The sequence below is a fragment of the Hakea prostrata genome, chromosome 5, assembly GCF_041222555.1.
Source record: "Hakea prostrata isolate BN-2017 chromosome 5, UWA_Hpros_2, whole genome shotgun sequence".
Classification (NCBI taxonomy): Eukaryota; Viridiplantae; Streptophyta; class Magnoliopsida; order Proteales; family Proteaceae; genus Hakea; species Hakea prostrata.
This window is the reverse complement of record NC_142604.1, coordinates 6,060,438-6,078,048: the sequence shown is the minus strand read 5'-3', so window position 1 is coordinate 6,078,048 and position 17,611 is coordinate 6,060,438. Positions and strand designations below refer to the sequence as shown.

General features: G+C 36.4%; 2 protein-coding genes across 3 annotated transcripts; one reads left to right on the top strand and one right to left on the bottom strand.

Annotated features, from left to right (window-relative positions):
• The first annotated feature begins 1,919 nt into the window (after positions 1-1,919).
• LOC149014674 (Pentatricopeptide repeat (PPR-like) superfamily protein) lies at positions 1,920-4,367 on the top strand. The gene is made up of 2 exons (XM_089156971.1): positions 1,920-2,069; positions 2,233-4,367. The coding sequence occupies exon 2, from the start codon at positions 2,313-2,315 to the stop codon at positions 4,179-4,181; it is 1,869 nt and encodes a 622-aa protein (XP_089013097.1). The 5' UTR covers positions 1,920-2,069; positions 2,233-2,312; the 3' UTR covers positions 4,182-4,367.
• Positions 4,368-9,632: 5,265 nt separating this feature from the next.
• Positions 9,633-16,124, bottom strand: LOC149014673 (oligopeptide transporter 4-like). Of its 2 annotated transcripts, XM_089156112.1 has the most exons (8): positions 16,077-16,124; positions 15,736-15,885; positions 15,019-15,585; positions 12,514-12,611; positions 11,874-12,437; positions 11,394-11,646; positions 11,118-11,300; positions 9,633-10,480 (listed from the first exon to the last, which is right to left on the bottom strand). In XM_089156112.1, exons 3-8 carry the CDS (start codon positions 15,556-15,558, stop codon positions 9,869-9,871), a joined length of 2,250 nt encoding a protein of 749 aa, XP_089012238.1. In that variant the 5' UTR covers positions 15,559-15,585; positions 15,736-15,885; positions 16,077-16,124; the 3' UTR covers positions 9,633-9,868. The 2 variants fall into 2 exon arrangements, with proteins under 2 accessions (XP_089012238.1, XP_089012237.1); XM_089156111.1 differs by lacking the exon at positions 16,077-16,124 and having other exon boundaries at positions 15,736-15,958.
• Positions 16,125-17,611: the final 1,487 nt, after the last annotated feature.

The window sequence follows — 17,611 nt, the reverse complement described above, 5'->3', positions numbered from 1 at the left end:
AGGTAAGAAAACCCTTAATTATTAAAGAGACTCAGAAGTTAATTTGTTTAATATTGTCTTTGCAATTTGATATCATTTAGAATATCCATATCAGTTTTACAAATAAATGATATTAATAAAACAGGTTCCATAAACCTCGAGGGGTGGCTCAGTTGGCAAAAATCAACGCTTCCATATAAGAGGTTAGAGTTTGAATCTTCTCGGGGCCAGGGGCGAAGCCCCGCCTAAATTAATCATATAAAAGCTCACCTAAGGATGTAGTTGTGGTGGCGTAAGCTGGCTCGAATGAACCTTAGATCCAAAAAAATAAAAATAAAACAAGTTCCATACATTGATACAATCTTTATTTGAAAAATTATGAGAAGAACCTCAAAAGATTAGTTCAATTGACGAGGATCAATTTCTTATAGTATAAGGTCAAGAGACTTCAAATTACCCGTTCGGCCCATTGGTGATGGCATAAACTTTCTTTAGAGTAAAGTCAATTACGTGATCTTTAACATGTATTTAATATCTTTTCTTCTTTTCATGTTTCATCATAATAATACTTATATTGTTAGTTAGGTGGAGGTATCCACTTGAATTTATCAAAGTCAATGTGGATTATGTGTTCTTAATCTTTAGAAAATCCGTGAAAGAATCCACCCCTTGATGGTGAAAGATCCATCCTTTTAATGAAGAACGAATTTGTGGTGTTGGTTTTCTTTTAAGAATAACAAGAGTGTCTTGCATAATGCAAGTATACTAGGAGTTCTATATAAGAAAATCCATATGTGTTGACATGAGATCAAAGTATTTTGAATTTAGTATTTTTGCTTTGAAACTGAAACCAATTCGAACTAAACCGTAGACACCCCTAGTAGTGTGCACTAGGTATGAGTGTATGGTTTTTTTGGTTTGCCAACCCCGATTTCCAAGGCTTTGTCTTGATTAATCCGGTGTTCGACTCGGGTCATACACAATGTTTTGATACCGGAACCTTGCTTAAGTGGACCACTTGGACCAACCCCTGTTGGTTCCAAATAATCTTTAATAACTATGTATTTGAGGAGGAGAATCTAGTCTTAGCTATCTAGGATTAATTTTCAAGAGAGAGAAAAAAATTGGGAATTACGTTCAACTCTCCACCAATTTTCTTGTTTGAGAAGACTTTTTGCAAAACAACTTTAACATATTTTATTATTCTCAATATTAAAAGCCAACTGTCATTCAAAATGAAAAGGAAATTACAATCAACTCTCCACTAATAATTAGTTATATATATAAAAAGAGAGGCTTAATTACTACCTCATCATCCATAATTTTTTAGTTTATTAATCTAACTTTAGAGTTTGTTTGAAATTATCAATGCCTATTACAGTTAAGTTTTTTTAGTTAACTAATGCGTGACATCTTGTATTTTTCAAAAATCTCCAAAATAATTCTAAGATTTGTTACTATTTATTTATCTCATCAAGATTTGACTCTTTTTTAAATCCAAAAGGAAAAGAATATAAGAGTAAAATAAGTATTTCATGTGGGTATTTTTCTACATGAGGGTACTAAAATTTGATGTATTTATGGCATCTTTTATCATAAAAATATCGTTCTTAAGAATATAAATTACCAAACGTTAATTTGTTCTACAATCGTTCTCAAAACTTTTCAAGACAAGTTTAACAAGATAATCAAAATTGTGTTAGACCACATTCCATGATGAAAATTCAAGAAAATGATTCTAAAAAGAATGTCATTCTTAAGAAAGACTGTTTTCCAAACGCATGCTCAAAAAGAACCAGCAATGAAGGCTAGTTGATATACATGAACCAGTCCAAACCAGTCCGGGTCAATGCTTTGCAAGATACAAACCGGCCGGGCCAATTCCTTTATGATTAATCCTTGGTACCTAAAACAAACAGATTTCAGAGAGCATCTGTGAGGCGGTAGATAGACTATCGGATAAAAGGAGCCGCTAAGGCCCCTGAGAAAATCATCCTCTCCATCCAATCCATTCATTTCTCTATGATGAGCTATTAGGGAAGAAGCTCCTTCATCTCTTCACTCTTCTCACTACACTGCTACTTCATTGTGTAAGCTTTCTGGAATCTTCTGTTATTTATTTGTCTATGTATTATAAAGTGTTTGTCCTTGTTCTTTGGTGATAATCTATGCTGTGCAAACTCCTGGTGTTGAATATTCTATTTTGGAACACTTAATTTCTAGACTCTGGGCTTTTGTTTCTATTTGACATAGATTTTGTTGCGAGCCCTTCTGCCGTTTTCTCCATTGGCATTTGGTTTGAAGTTTTAAGGGGAATTTGGGAACAAAGAGAGATGGATTTGGTAACTCCTGCAAAACAAACTCCTGGGAAGTCCTCGTTGTTTAACTCCGTTCATGGGAGTGGACAGAAGATTAAGTTTGGGGATAGGGTTCTGGTTAGGGTTTATGCAGACTTCAGTCCAAACAGATGTAACTCTTTCCCGAAGGTTTTTACAGGGTATGAGGCGGCTTGCTCTGTTATATCCCCTGCTTCTAAGCTGAGAAAACACAGTCGATCTCGAAAGAATAGGAGCAATCGGGTTTTTGAAGTCTCAAATGTGGAGACAAATTGCTTCAATGGTAAAGTTTCGAATCCGCTAAAAAGCCCTCATGGGCATGCGGAAAATGGTCATTCCCGTTTAGCTTCTGGTCATTCTTTGAGAAATGTAGAAGATTCTGCGGGCAACATTCGTCTCCGTCGCCTGGTTAGAAATGGGGATCTGGACGAATCTTTTAAGTTTCTGGAGAGCATGGTATGTCAAGGTGACATCCCAGATATAATTCCCTGCACAAGCATGATTCGGGGACTCTGTAAGTTGGGTAAGACTAAGAAGGCGGCTAGGGTTCTAGAGATTCTTGAAGAGTCTGGAGCTGTTCCAGATGTTATAACCTACAATGTATTGATCAGTGGGTACTGCAAATCAGGGGAGATTGATAATGCTCTACAAATATTGGAACGGATGAGTATCGCACCAGATGTTGTTACATATAACACAATCCTGCGAAGTCTATGTGACTGTGGAAAGTTGAAAGAAGCAATGCAAATTCTGGATCTTCAGTGCCAAAAGGGGTGTTATCCTGATGTCATCACTTATACTATTTTGATAGAAGCAACTTGCAAGGAGAGTGGAGTTGAACAGGCGATGAAGCTATTGGACGAGATGAGAATTAGGGGATGTAAACCTGACGTGGTAACCTATAACGTTTTTGTCAATGGAATTTGCAAAGAAGGTAGACTGGATGAAGCAATAGAGTTCCTGAATAACATGCCATCATATGGTTGCCAGCCTAATATCATCACCCATAATATCATTCTTCGTAGCATGTGTAACACAGGTAGGTGGATGGATGCAGAAAAGTTCTTGGCCGATATGCTGAATAAGGGTTTTTCACCAAGTGTCGTTACATTCAATATCGTGATCAACTTCTTGTGCAGAAAGGGTTTACTTGGTCGTGCAATTGATATATTGGAGAAGATGCCAAAGCATGGGTGCACCCCCAATTCCCTCAGTTATAACCCATTGCTTCATGGGTTTTGTAAGGAAAAGAAAATGGACCGGGCAATCGAATACTTGGGCATAATGATGTCTCGAGGGTGCTATCCAGATATTGTCACCTATAATACTCTACTTACAGCTTTGTGCAAGGATGGGAAGGTTGATATTGCAGTTGAGCTGCTTCACCAGCTAGGCAATAAAGGGTGCTCTCCAGTTTTGATCACTTACAATACAGTTATTGATGGGCTTTCGAAGACTGGGAAAACAAAACAAGCCATGGAGCTTCTGGATGAGATGCTTTCAAAGGGTCTCCAGCCTGATATAATAACATATTCATCACTAGTTGGTGGACTCAGCAGAGAAGGCAAGGTAGATGAAGCAATTAATTTCTTTCACCAATTTGAAAAACTTGGTGTCATTCCAAATGCTGTCACATACAATTCTCTCATCTCAGGCCTTTGTAAGACTCGTCAGACTGACCTTGCTATTGATTTTCTGGCCCATATGGTATCCAAAGGCTGTAAACCCACAGAAGCTACATACACAATTCTCATTGAAGGTGTTGCTTATGAAGGCTTGGCAAAGGAGGCTTTGGAATTATTGAATGATTTATGCTCCAGAGGGCTTGTGAAGAAAAACTCTGCAAGGCAAGTAGTCACAGTGTAGTGGTTTGATAGGTTGTCTTTCTTGAGTATTGGATGAGCCTGTACTACACCCTTGGGGTTAGACTTCTCAAAATTTTCATGATAGATACAGTAACCCCTGATCCTAGCATGCCTTCTGTACCTATTTTTAATATCATTAGAAGTAGGAAGTCCAAACTCAATTTTGTAGACGACCCATTTAGTGTTATATCCTCTGCTTTTATTCTTTTCTTTTTATGTCTAAAAATGTAGGCAAACTGGCTTCCATTTCATATTTTAATACATGAATCACTTCGGTTGATCTTTTTGCCACCCCTTAAAGTAAGATTGAAGGAATGGAGAGTACACATAATTTCTCTTTCCCTATACATTGTGAGAGTGAATACGCACTGATGGGATTATCTCCTTCCTTTTGACATCAGTGTAGTCCGAACTTTACAACCAAATTGGGATCACTGCATGGAATTTGATGATTAGCTTTTCTTGAGTTAACTGCAACAGAAAGACAAACTCTGGCCAAATGAAAAGTGCAGGCAAGTGACTCCATCGTAGGATGCAAATGGGGCCTCAAAAAGCCTGTGGTCTGGTGTCAAGCTTGGAAGACAATAGGTTTATATCAGCATACCTTAAATCCCTAATTCTAACATGACTCTTAGCTTAGAGTTGGTGTCATTTGCAGAAAGTAATATTATGGTGGTCACTGCCATAAAAAAGCTGGGTGAGTAGGCGTTTGGAAGGAGATTCAGATTTTTCTGATGGAAGTGTGTCTTAACAAATCCCTCTCCAGTCCCAATACGTTAATGGAAGGAGATTCTGGCTTGAACTTGCTAGTTGCTAGCATTGCATTCAAATGTAGAGGACTGCGGTCAACTAGCAGCTATCTCTTGTGAAAAACTATCATTTGATTTCCAGTTCCCTTATATGTTTTGGGTTCAGATCCAGATCCCCTGTGTCTGGGCAACGCATGCGTCCAGCACAAGATGCCCTGTCCTTGGTAGCTGGGCTGGACGCACTGATGCACCTCTGCTGTGTGCTTTGGGTTATCCATAGTTTTTCCATTTTTCTTTAGACATGGAAACTTCTAAAAGAGAGCTTAAGAGAGAGCTAAAGTATTCATCTAGAGCTTGACCTTCTCCAACCCAGTTACACTTACGCAATTTTGCTGTAGCCACAAGGCAACAAGTAAGAGATGGGGGCTTCAATGTCGATTCTTCTCCCAGGTAAATAGTTTTCCTGCACTAAGAGTTCCATGAAAAGGATGTGGCTGTCAACGTCTGGTCGCTTTATCCCCTGTGGAAACCAACACGTTTCTTCCAACATTAATGGAATCTGCCTAAATCCTAAATGATAAATATCCCCTACCCCAGATCATTACCCAGTAATAAGTCGTTTGACCTCCAAGATATGGGTTGATCTTGATTCATGAGTAATTAATCATTAATTCTAAAGTCTTCACTTGCACTCATTGATTCATTGCGTACAAAGCTTCTAACACACTCAGACTTCAAGGAAGATGCCCAGAGATTCCTTTCCCATTCGTAATATTCCAGAAGCTAAAGCAAATGACAGACACACGCTCACGCAACAACAAAAACAGAGCTGAAACCCGAAACCCAGACAATAAAACGACCCAGAGATAGCTAGGAATAATTCAGAATGGTTCTTCTTTTCTCAAGAAAGCGCATAAAGCCATATTAAATTATGGATCATTCTCCATCTCCCAAGGCGACAGATGATGAAATTTGCTTGTTTTCTTGCTGGGGTCGCCTCAAACTGAAGCTTCGATTTCGGAGAACATGGAGCAAAATAAAGAATAGAATTGTTGGTATCTTCAAAACCAGTCCACGATTGTTAGCGGCTGGTTCTGTCAGGTATGATCCTTTAAGTTACGCCAAGAACTTTGACGAGGGTTGGCTGGACGAAGAAATCGATCAAGATTCACTTCTCTGGGGGGTTTTCCTCTAGATTCGCTGTTCCTTCGACAAAATTGCTTGAGTACTACAAGTCTTAATTTCGAGAATGAATGGATGGGTGGATTATAATTGATGGATGAATTTCTATTCTTTACCCAGCGAATGTGTGGCTTGTGTTGTTAAATTGTATGAAGTTCTTTCACAGAAAAAATTGTATATAGTTCTGCAGTTCTTTCTTTTCACACATCAACTTGTTTGCTTATCTTATATGAATTTTTGGTGAAATTTTTGTTTTAAATTCTTTGAATTGAGCTTCAGAGATCATTTAATTTGCTTATCAGTCAAGTCTCTTTGTTTACCATTGTATTTTGTGGTTCTCCTCGTTTCATCTCTTGTATATGCTTGCTGCTAGAACTTGATCATCAATAAACTGTATCTGAATTGAAGATCAATAATGCTAGTTGAATTCATTAATTTATTTATGAATTATAAATTGTTAAAGGATTAATGATATTTCTCCCTTCTGTTAACGTTACTGAACTTCAACCGTCCAAATTAATTTTACTATGAGGAGCAAACGGAATTTGAGATTCAAATTTTAATGCCCTGCTGCAAATATCTAAAGATTCCAAACCAGTTAAAGAATCCAGCTCTGGTTTTTTTTCTTTTTCTTTCTGAAACTCCAGATTTATCTGACAGAAACCTCCTTTAATGTGCCCCAAACATTAAAAACTAACCGAAGAAGTATTAAATGATAGAAAGTTTACATTCTCATCTACATTACGTTTCTGTTTTGTCTTAGGTGTTAATCTACCATGTCATCACGATTGCAGAAAGGGAGGACGAGTTGCTGTTCAATAACATAACTGGGGGGGGGGGGGGGGGGGGGGGGGGGGGGGGGGGGGGGGGGGGGGGGGGGGGGGGGGGAAAAAGGGGGGGGGGGGGGGGGGGAAAGGGGTGGAAAGTGAATTCCTCAATAATGGAAACTAGTGACAACAGAGGAGAGGATTAGACAGACTCACCTTCATAGAGTCGTGTTCACTTTGTTCACCAACATGTAGCAGGGTACTCCCCCATTCTTAGAGGCATGCATGTAGATCCTCTACATCTAGGTAGGGTGGGTGTCTACCCAATAATGTCATGCTCGGACATAGAGGATCTGGATTCTTTAGAGAGCTTTTTTGGCAATAAAATACAGGAAAATTTTCATGACACTTCAAGATAATTAGTGAATAACATAGACATTCTACAACCATGCCCAATTGAAAATTGACCCCTTTTCCACTAGAATCATTAGTTGGTTGAAGGAAATGACAAATATGCTCTTTGGTATATTATTCTATATAGTATAATATAAGATAACAAATGGAAGGGAAAAAGCAAAACTCAGGGAAGAAGAAAGCACAAGAAATTTGAAATTCTATTTAACTAAGGACAACAGTGTAAAATAACAAGCGAAAAATGGCAATTTAGGAAATATGAAATGACAATGACTCAACATAATTTACTTATGGAGTATATGATTATGCAAATTTAATAGACATTTTGAAGGATCATTGTTAATTTGACATAGATTTGGGGTGTGTGTTTTTTACCAATATCTTAGGATGTCTTTTATGAAGACTCCAACCTTAGTTTTGGCTTCAAAGTGATGCTATTTGCTTAAACACATAAGATAAGCTAAAGAGAATGAATTACAAATAAAATAAGATAAAATAAAGAGATTTAAAATTTGATTATACTTAACGACACATCTAACGGTGTTAATCGAGATTCAACATTAGTTTATAGTCTACTAAAGAGACCCATACATAAAAAAATTTAAAATAAATGATAGAGATTTTGTTTTCCCAAAGATTTAAACGTTAACTCTGAAGTGAGTAAAGAAAGTAACGCAGATGCAATCCCACTATTTACATGAGTTTTTGTTGTCAATGATCATTTTTCTCAAAAAAAAAAGTAGGCCCCTTGAAACAGGTAACATCCTTTGTAATTCCTTTATATGCAATTCTCTACAATTCTCTCTTCGGATTGTGCCATGTGGCATTTAAGTAATTGTTGTGAAAAAGTACAACGCAAGTGTACGCTGTCGTAACAAGTAATATATGATAAAAGATCGAACCCTCGAAGACTATAGATTAAGTACCAAATTAATTATACCAATTTTATTTGAACAAATAATAAGGAAGATAATTATTCTAGACTATATTGCAAATTGAAAGTTAAATTGAGATTATTAATTGCTAAAGACCTAGGGGTCAGATTTCACCATAACTAAGCATTCCCACCCTTTTCTCCCTCTTTATAATTTAAGAAATATTTTCCTGATTGATAGTCGATATTCCCTTTCCTATCTATTAGTCTCTCTCGAGTACTAATAGAAATTCCCTCACTTGCTAATCCACTATATTTCTATGTGGGTTACAACAACTGAGAAATCATTAAATTCTGTGGATTCCCATGTAACAACTACACAAACCATGTAAGTATATCTCTATCCTACATATAATTCATGGCTTTTACTCCAATGAACTAAACACATAAATCCCCTCTCAGTTCATTATGATTGACAAATCAGTTGATTAGTGGCCAATTAATCAAAAGCATGAAGAATAGAAGTAAAAACTCAATCAAGGGAAACAATATTCAAAACTATATTGATGAAGTCAAGAGTGGGAATTCAAAGATAGGCTACATTGATCCCTAGAAAAACTAAATTAGTTCATACTAGAAACTAAAAACATTATAGAGGAGTTCAAGAACATTGAAAGAAGATCAAGAAAAACTTATTCCTAAAATTCAGATCTCCCAAGCAAACCAACGTTTCCTGGTTCGATCTCTCCGCTCCTCCAAAGCTCCAAAAACGTCCTCCTCCTCTTCCTTGGCTTTGCTATCCTTTTATAGATTAATTAAACTCAGAGTTTGAATCAAACTCAGAGTTCTTATCTGACTTAACCAAGGAGTGTTTTGATGTATAAATCGGACTAACTTAGAGATCTCCAATGCATAATCCCACCGTTGGATTTGAAGACCAAGACGTCTTGAAGTTCTCCTCCAAAAATCAGCTCGATCGGACACCATATGACCATCCGATGAAGATCTTGATCAAAACCGGACAGAGACACTCAAAATCGGGATTCTTCTATCCTTCTTATTTGAATTGGATTCTTCTTCCTCTTTTCCCTTCTTTGATCAAATCCTAAATAGGAAATAAAACGTAGAAGCATGCAAGGACTCATTCTCTTTATGTTTTTGACTTGAGGTAGGACTCTTGCAATAATACCCGGATTTGATTGATAATTTCCTACATGTAAAAGTAATAAATCTTTATTAGAATTTGTTAGGAAATATATAAAATCACCAAAATTATAGAAATTAAAGGAAAGGGTGCAACATATTCATTTTCATATCATATTAGGGTAAATTGATATAAAATAATTGTAAATACATGGAAATATAATAAATTAATCATATAAAATAATATGTATGAAATCAACTTATCAGTAATCCAACAGTTACCCAATTCAAATTTACTTTGAATTTTATTTAAAAATCTTGAAACATGACTTTATAACGGATTCTATTATCCGCATCAGTAAAGTGTGATAGTTAAAAGACTGTCTTTCATGTAAGCTTACAATTACTTTTAACTTCACCCAAAAAAAAAAAAAAAGTACATTTGACTGTAATTGCAGTCGTTGAAGAATCACTGACGACATTACAGTTGTGATTGTCTATCGCTACTCCTTTATGGTAGTGAACAAGAAAATGAGAGAACTAATCTATGAAACTAAACTTAGAATGTGGGACACCCATCAACTACTATACCCTTAGCAGTGGGACAATAAGCCAAATCACAGTGCTCTCCTGCTGTACCCCACCAGTCGATGCTTTTACCTTCCATCGTCAATGTGAAGTAGAGAAACACAGCCATGAAAGCCACCCCAGCATCTAAACCTGCCGAGAGCACATAGTTATACCTTTGCCACCATCTTTTCCGGTACCGGAAAACAAAGAAATTGAAAACTGTTCCAACAGTAATCCAAGCGTTGTAGTTCAATGCTGTCGCCGGTGGCATATAAGCTGTTGCACCCAAAAGGACTGGAAGGTTGATCAAAGGAATCCATGATTGTCTAGGGAATGCTTTGTGCAGAAGCCAGACAAAAACTGGACCAAATGCACCTAGGAAGAACCAGTTCAGTGCTCCATAGGCTCCTTGAGAACCAAAGATCCTTTTTGGTCCAACCAGACCCCAGATGACAGATGCATCGAAGAAGACACGATCATTCGGACATGTCCATGGACTGTTTGGAGAGAGCATGCTAAGGTCACAAATGTTAGGGATAGAGTCCAGCAGCCACCACGCCACCCCGATGTTGATCGTCCCAGCTATCATCGTTCCAATGAACTGGTTTGTGTCGGAATGTCCAAAACAGAAAAACAAACTCAGACAATTAACAATCTTTTGCTGACGCTTAGCACTTGACCAGTGCCTCAAAAAACTAAAAGTTAATAAAAGAAATTGAATCAAACTTTTTAATCTATCCCATATTAGCCTGGCCCAGTCTAGCATCTATACGGTAAAATATACCCCACTAAACACATATCATTAATCTTAATTATGTTTCTAGTCGATCCATAATGTGTTTCTTGTAGGGTTCAGGATGATTCCAGCTAAATCAGTGAAAGAATTGTACATTGGACCAGATCTTGTCGGATTCTCAATTTGAATTTAATACATCAACCTTGTTGTATCACGAAATGATATACAAAAAGGGGGGATTCGCATCCTCTGCAATTCCCACCTCCATAAGAATTGAATATAATGAATTCCTAAAATCTCTCCCAATTTCGTCTCTCCTATTTTCTTGAGGCTTAATTTTAAGAATTTATTAGATTCAGTTCTTAATTGGGTTCTAATTTTAACCATTTGATAATTAACTTCTACGTGTTACAATCCTAGATATTAATTGCATGGAGTTAAAGGGGAGTGGTGGATATTGTAAAGGATGTAGAACCGGATGAAAGGTGCGTTTATAGTATACCTGAACCAAGAACATTGACTTTGGAGGTATTTTCATGTAATGGCCTAACTTGAAGTCGCTGAGGAAGGAGACAGCCTGGGCCATGCTCATGTATCCGTACGTTTTGAAGCACACATTGGCAATTGGTCTACCTGGTAATATAATACCCATCAGGTATTCTGTGATGATGTTAAGCCCCGGTGTCTGCAAATATAGATATATATGAGCATCTCATAGAGGGTGGGCATTAGTTTCATCCTAAAAACTTGGGCGCTAGATCTATTAGTTACCAGTTACCTGATTCGTTGTAGCCGTTATGATGCTGATTGGAAGGGTGAAAATGAAGGCAAGAGCAGCGCCAAAGATGAGACCCCACCAAGGCATTTGAACTTGATCATTCAGCACGATACAAAGCACAAGAGAAACAGCAACAGATAGCACAAGGAGAATGTAAAACCACCATTGAGGTATGTCTTCATACTTGCTCATCAATTTGGTATGAATATCGCTCTTTCCCTTGTATGAAGCACGGAATCGTTGATAAATCTCTCTGTAAATGAGTTCAAGTACATGTCAACGAACATCATAAAGAGTGCCTGTGGAACATTACTCCAGATTTGGGGAAGAACCCATTCTTGGAGGCTAGTGTTGGGTACTTGACAAATGTGTCAAAAGATTCCGAAGCTGGCCCAATTAAGCTGAGCCCCATTAAGCACATACAAGCTATCTAGCTAACTATTACAAATAGTAGAGACAATGAAAGAGATAATTAATTACCTTCCATTAAAGAGAGCTACGTGAGTGAGTGTGGATGCTATAGTGGCGAAACCAAAACCATAGGTTAGAGCGAAGAACATGCTGAGATGGATACGTCCTTGTTGATTATAACTGGGGATATCAAGCTCGAATTTGTTGTTAACAATGGCGGATATGTTATATGATTGGCCATCATTTGTGTATAACCCGGATGAGAATATGGGGAACCTCTTGGCACCGTACAAATCTACCCCCCAATAAGCTATGGGCATAGCTATGTAGACGATCAAGAAGTAACCAAAAAAGATGTTGACGGTGGCAAAGAAAGGGCTGATTAGAGGGCTGTAGAGAAAGGAAGCAACGGCGGTCCAATCTAAGGTGAAAGCTCCAAGTCCTAGGCCTTGCATGCCTGAACCAATTTGTTGTGCGGTGACAGAGTTTTTGAAAGCCCAGCAAACCCATGAAATGCTTGTCAAGGTTGGGAAGAGGTAACCAGGGACGGCGTACCAGCAAAAGCTGCAAACAAATACGATCAGGAAGAACTTGCCTCTTGTCATTCGTCTTTCCTCCTTCTCATGCAAAGCCCTGTAAGTACCAAGAGTTCATCTCATCAATCTGATTCCAAAAATGAAAGTTGAAAGGGAAAAGTGGAACAACGTACCTGAAGAGGGAGACCTGAACAAGAGTATTGGGCCACCACATATGAGCCGGTTCGACCACGTATTTTCTTAGTAGTCCAGCCCAACCGTATCCTAGTACCTGTTCCATGGGCTTATTATTTGCATACAGATTTTAACATAGATAAACATTGAATTTTCCTTTTTTTTGGGTCATCATCAACTAGTCATAGCAACCAACCGGGGGTTGATAGGCCCAAGGGAGGAGGAAGTGTGGTAGGGGCGGAGGTTTGAACCAATCCAATAGATCATCTTTTCACATTCACATGAGATAGTGAGACCTACACTCATAGGATTACTTGAATCAAACATGTAGTTTAGGTTTTCCACTCATATAAATATGGAAGAATGTTCTGACGGATAAATTAGATAGAAATAATCCAAACTTAATCATTGTCTCTACATAAGAAGTTGCTATCACTATACTAGAAGCACATCTATTAAGAAATATTAAAAAATTATATGTACTTATTCATGTCTGGTCAAAGTCTTCTCCTTTTTTTCGACAAAAAAAAAAAAATTGTCTGCTTCTTGTTTGTACTTTAACATTATTATAAAAGCTAAAGAGAAGAGGTGGAATTTTATTTTATTGGACATAAAAATAATAATAATAATAATAAATAAATAAAGGAATATATGATGAGAAGTTTGGATTTTGAATAATTGATTTTAATAGTTCCCAAGTGGGATAGCAAACATTAGAAAGATAAATCCTTAATTAAAACTATTAAATACACAAGTGAGACTGAAGGATCATGGATGTGATTTAATTCAAAAGTCATCTTTTGTCTCTTTCGTCGGGTTTAACGTTATAATTTTCTCCATATAAAAGAGGTCTTTCAACCCTTGTGATATGGTCTTTTAATTATTGTGGTTTCATGAAAACTTAATTCTTCCTCTGGACCTCTATTAATGCTTTTTCATGCTTTTTTTTTTCGTGCCTAAAGATGATTATTTTTCATGCTTGTTTGGCATACATTAGACAGATAGTACTTTTCGTTTTTTTGGATGAACCACAGAAACACTTAGTAAAAAAATATTAAATACACATCCAACCTGGCTGAAGGATCATGGTTGTGAATTAGAAATTTGGACTTTTAGTTCAATTCAAAATACAATCCAAAAATCATCTTACGTCTCATTCTTGAAGGATAACATCATAAATTACTCCATATAAATGAGGTCTTTCAACCCTTGTCATGTAGTCTTTAATTAATGTGGGTTAAGAAAAACTTAATTCTTACACAAACTATAAGTATTTATTTCTATTTTCTGGAAACTGCTAAAATATTAATTTGTTGCACATAATTGATTGGTCCCCTATTAATCAGTGTATGCCCAAAGTCTTCGTTTTGGTCCTCTAATAATGTTTTTGCATATTTGATCAATGTGAGTTCCATATTGGCAGCTTCCCTACAGTAATTATGCTCTTATATTGAAAAAACTTTCCACTATCCAATTTGATTATAAGTTTTTGTCTCTTAGTCTGTCATGTATGGTATTTCTAAAGTTCAATGATTATGATTACATGAACGGAAGAAATATCATAACTATTGGATTTCAGAAATATCACAAATTGTGATTTGATAGCATTGAAAGTTTCTAAGTATACAATTTGTCAACTTTATAATTCATGATTGATGCGAAAATTAAGACATTTCTTATTTTCTAACACAATCAAAGGGCATGACTTTTCTATGGCTGTTTGTTCAAAGAGAAGAAGGGAAAGAAAGGAAAAAGAACCCACCTTTCTCCCACTAATTTATTGCCTTGCAGCTTTTTCCTTAGCCTTGGCAGCTTCCCCACCATAATCATGCTTCTATGGTGATGAAACTTTCTTCCACCCAAATTCAGTATATGTCTTTATTTGTTTGTATAGTTCTCAAATTGTAATGCAGAGTATTTTTGGAATTCAATGATTTATGACTACAAAGATGGAAATATCATAACCGTTGAATCTCAAAAATGTCGATTCAAGATAACTATATGAGAAATGCTCATATAGTAACAAACAAGATTTCCAAATGTACAGTTCTTCAAGTCTCTAGGTCCTAAGTCAAGCCAACCTTCCCATTCACTGATTCAAAATTGATGCAGCAAAGTATGACACCTATTTTCTAGGACAATTAAATTTTTGTTGATAGGATTTTTATAGCTGAAATTAAAGTCTTACCTATGCCTAATGAGTGTTTTTTTCTGAAAAAGAAGAAAAGAAAAACGACCCCTTGCTTTCACTAAATTATTGCCCTTGCTCTTTTCTCGTACCAGAAAGGTAAAAACTACTACCTAAAGAGAAACGAATATAAAGTGAACCGAAAGACCTAACAACCAGCTAAATATTAATGAAAAAGTGAAAGCACAACTGCACAAGACAAAAGCTGCAAAAATGGAAATAAAAAACAGGAACAAAGAATTAAATTTTTTTTTCTGGTCAAAAGGAACAAGGAATTCATTGTAGAATAATCATAGAAGTTCTTCAAGTTTCATACCTGAGTAGTGATAATAAGTATCCATCCGGCGACGAAGGAGATATTCCGATGGTAGAAAGCTTTGATAATATTAACGATTCCGACGGCATAAGCAGTTCCGTTGCCGAAGGCACTGCCGGCATTGGCAAAGATGGTGATAAGAACATGCTCTTTCATGTTAAATGGACCTGGATTGAGAGAAAACTCTCTCGATCCAAAACCAGGCAGTTTGAATTTGGTCTCCGGAAGCACAGCAGCCATGAATCGTCCAAGAGGAAGAGTTGCGATCTGAACTGTGATCTGTGTTATGATGAGCGGTTCTGTTCGGTATGAGAAGAACTGATTCAGAAACGATAGAAGACAACATGACAGTAAACCTAAAATCCACATCCGGAAAGTCCACACTGGAAGAGTTGTATCATCGGTGTTGATCACCGTCAGGCGAACCTGTTCGATCGGCGATAACTCATCCTCATCAATCTTCTCTGCTTCTAATTCTTCTTCCTTAACCAATTTCTTGTTATTCGTTGCCGGATCGTCTATTTCGAAAACACTTTCCATGGCTAACCAAGAGTCTGAAGCAGAATCCTGGAAGAATATGATGTAGAAGACAAAGAAGATTGAAAATGTTAAGTGGAATCATCACCAGAAACGTCTATTTATAAGGTAGTGATCGAGTTAAAGGAGATAAATTCTATATTAATTCTTGAAATTGAGATCTGAGGAATCTGAATCTACCTTGAAGTCAATGGAAGTCGCTTAAGCTGTGGGACTCTAAACAACGAATCACAGTTGAGTTTTCAACTGCTGCCGTAGTTTTCGTGTTCAGATTGAACGATCATGGCCTTCATGATCAGATAAGACACGCTCACGCAATCTTCGCAAATTCTGAGAAAAAAAAATTCATTAGATATAGAAAGGCTGAGATCACTGAGAGAGAGCTTTCCTCATTTTGATTCATTCACACTGTTCTTGAAATCTTGAATAGGTTAAGTATAAAATAATCAAGATTAGTAGGCCAGCTTATGATTTGCGACAGTTGGCGTGAAATTATTGAAAAATTGTTTGGAAATAAAAACCTTGGAATCAGGATCTGAATCTGCCAGTTAGGGCAGGTCTGGAATCTGGATTTCTTCTTTTAGGATTCCATCATTGGTATTTAGAGATTTTTTTCCATATAATTATCATTTATGATATTTAAAGTGACACTATCCCATCAATATTTCCTAACAATTTTTATCAAAAAAAAAAAAAAAAAAAAAAAATTCTCCAAAAATAGCTATGGAAAATATTCGTTTCTTCCATATAGGGAAGAGTCAAGATTCTACGTAATAGGTCATAATAACTTTTCTGCTCATTATTTTTACTCTAATTTTCTTTCCAATAAGAGAGAAGTATGTGTTGATATTTCACACTGGAAACAAGAGTAGATGACCAACTAATCCCCATTGAAACTTATCACAGTACACTTGGCCTTCATTTATTTATAATACTCATGGTAAAATATTTTGGCGAATTTCGTCTGGTATTCACAGTTTGGTGAATAGTGAATCTAAACACCCACCAAAAAAGCTAAATCAATCAATCTTGTTAGAAAATTGCCTGAAAATCGACAAAAAATGGCTGAACTTGTGAAATATCAGCAATAATTGTTCGTGGAATATAAGAAATGTTGTGGAAGACAGCACAAGATACACCATTAATTTTGCAGAAAACATTATAGAGGGGGGAAAAGAAAAAAAAAACCAAGAATCAAAAGGGAAAAAATCAATCTTACTTCGTCCACTTGACGGTTCTGCTTCTTGCAATCTCACTTGATTTAAGAACGTATTTGTTCGCCGTAGCCAGAGAGCAAGTTCCCAGAGAGAAAGTTCGGGCGACAATTTACTATTTGAAGGCTAGGGCATCGAGTGTGACAATTTACTATTTGAAGGCTAGGGCATCGAAAGTTCGCGCGTTTCTGTATGAGTTCGTCATTAAGTTCAAATCCTTGCTTTGAAGTTTGAAGAAGAAGAAGATGAGTGTTATTAACAATCTTTCATAATCGTCTCTTCTTATTCCCCTCTTTTCTCTCTTATCTTTTCTTTCTATTCTTCTATTTCTATAAACATGGGGTTAAAGGAAATTTTTGAAAAAATTCTTATCTTATTAGGTATTCAAAAATTAAAATGTTATTTATAATTAAAAACTAACTCTTCAATCCCTATTTATTCTCCTATGTCTTTTCTCCTCTATTCTCTTTTTTTTCCTATTTATTTCTCTTCCCTTTCTATAAGGGTCTGTTTGGTTACATGAATCTAGAGATTTCAAATCCAGAGATTTCAAAAAAGCTATACATTTGCACATTCACAAAAATCACGTCGATCAAATAATTTTTTAGGATGAATCCAAAGATTTCATTCCACAACCAAACATCTAATTTTATAAATTATAACTCCATAGATTTGAAATTTCTAGATATTTGAAATCTCCAAACTCATGTAACCAAACAGGCCCAAAGTGGCTAAGAAAATTTGGAAAAAAATCTACTCCACAATTAGATCTCTTTCTCTTTCTCAATTTATTTATTGTTTCTCTTTTTCTTTTCTTTTTTTTTTAATTTGATTTTATATTC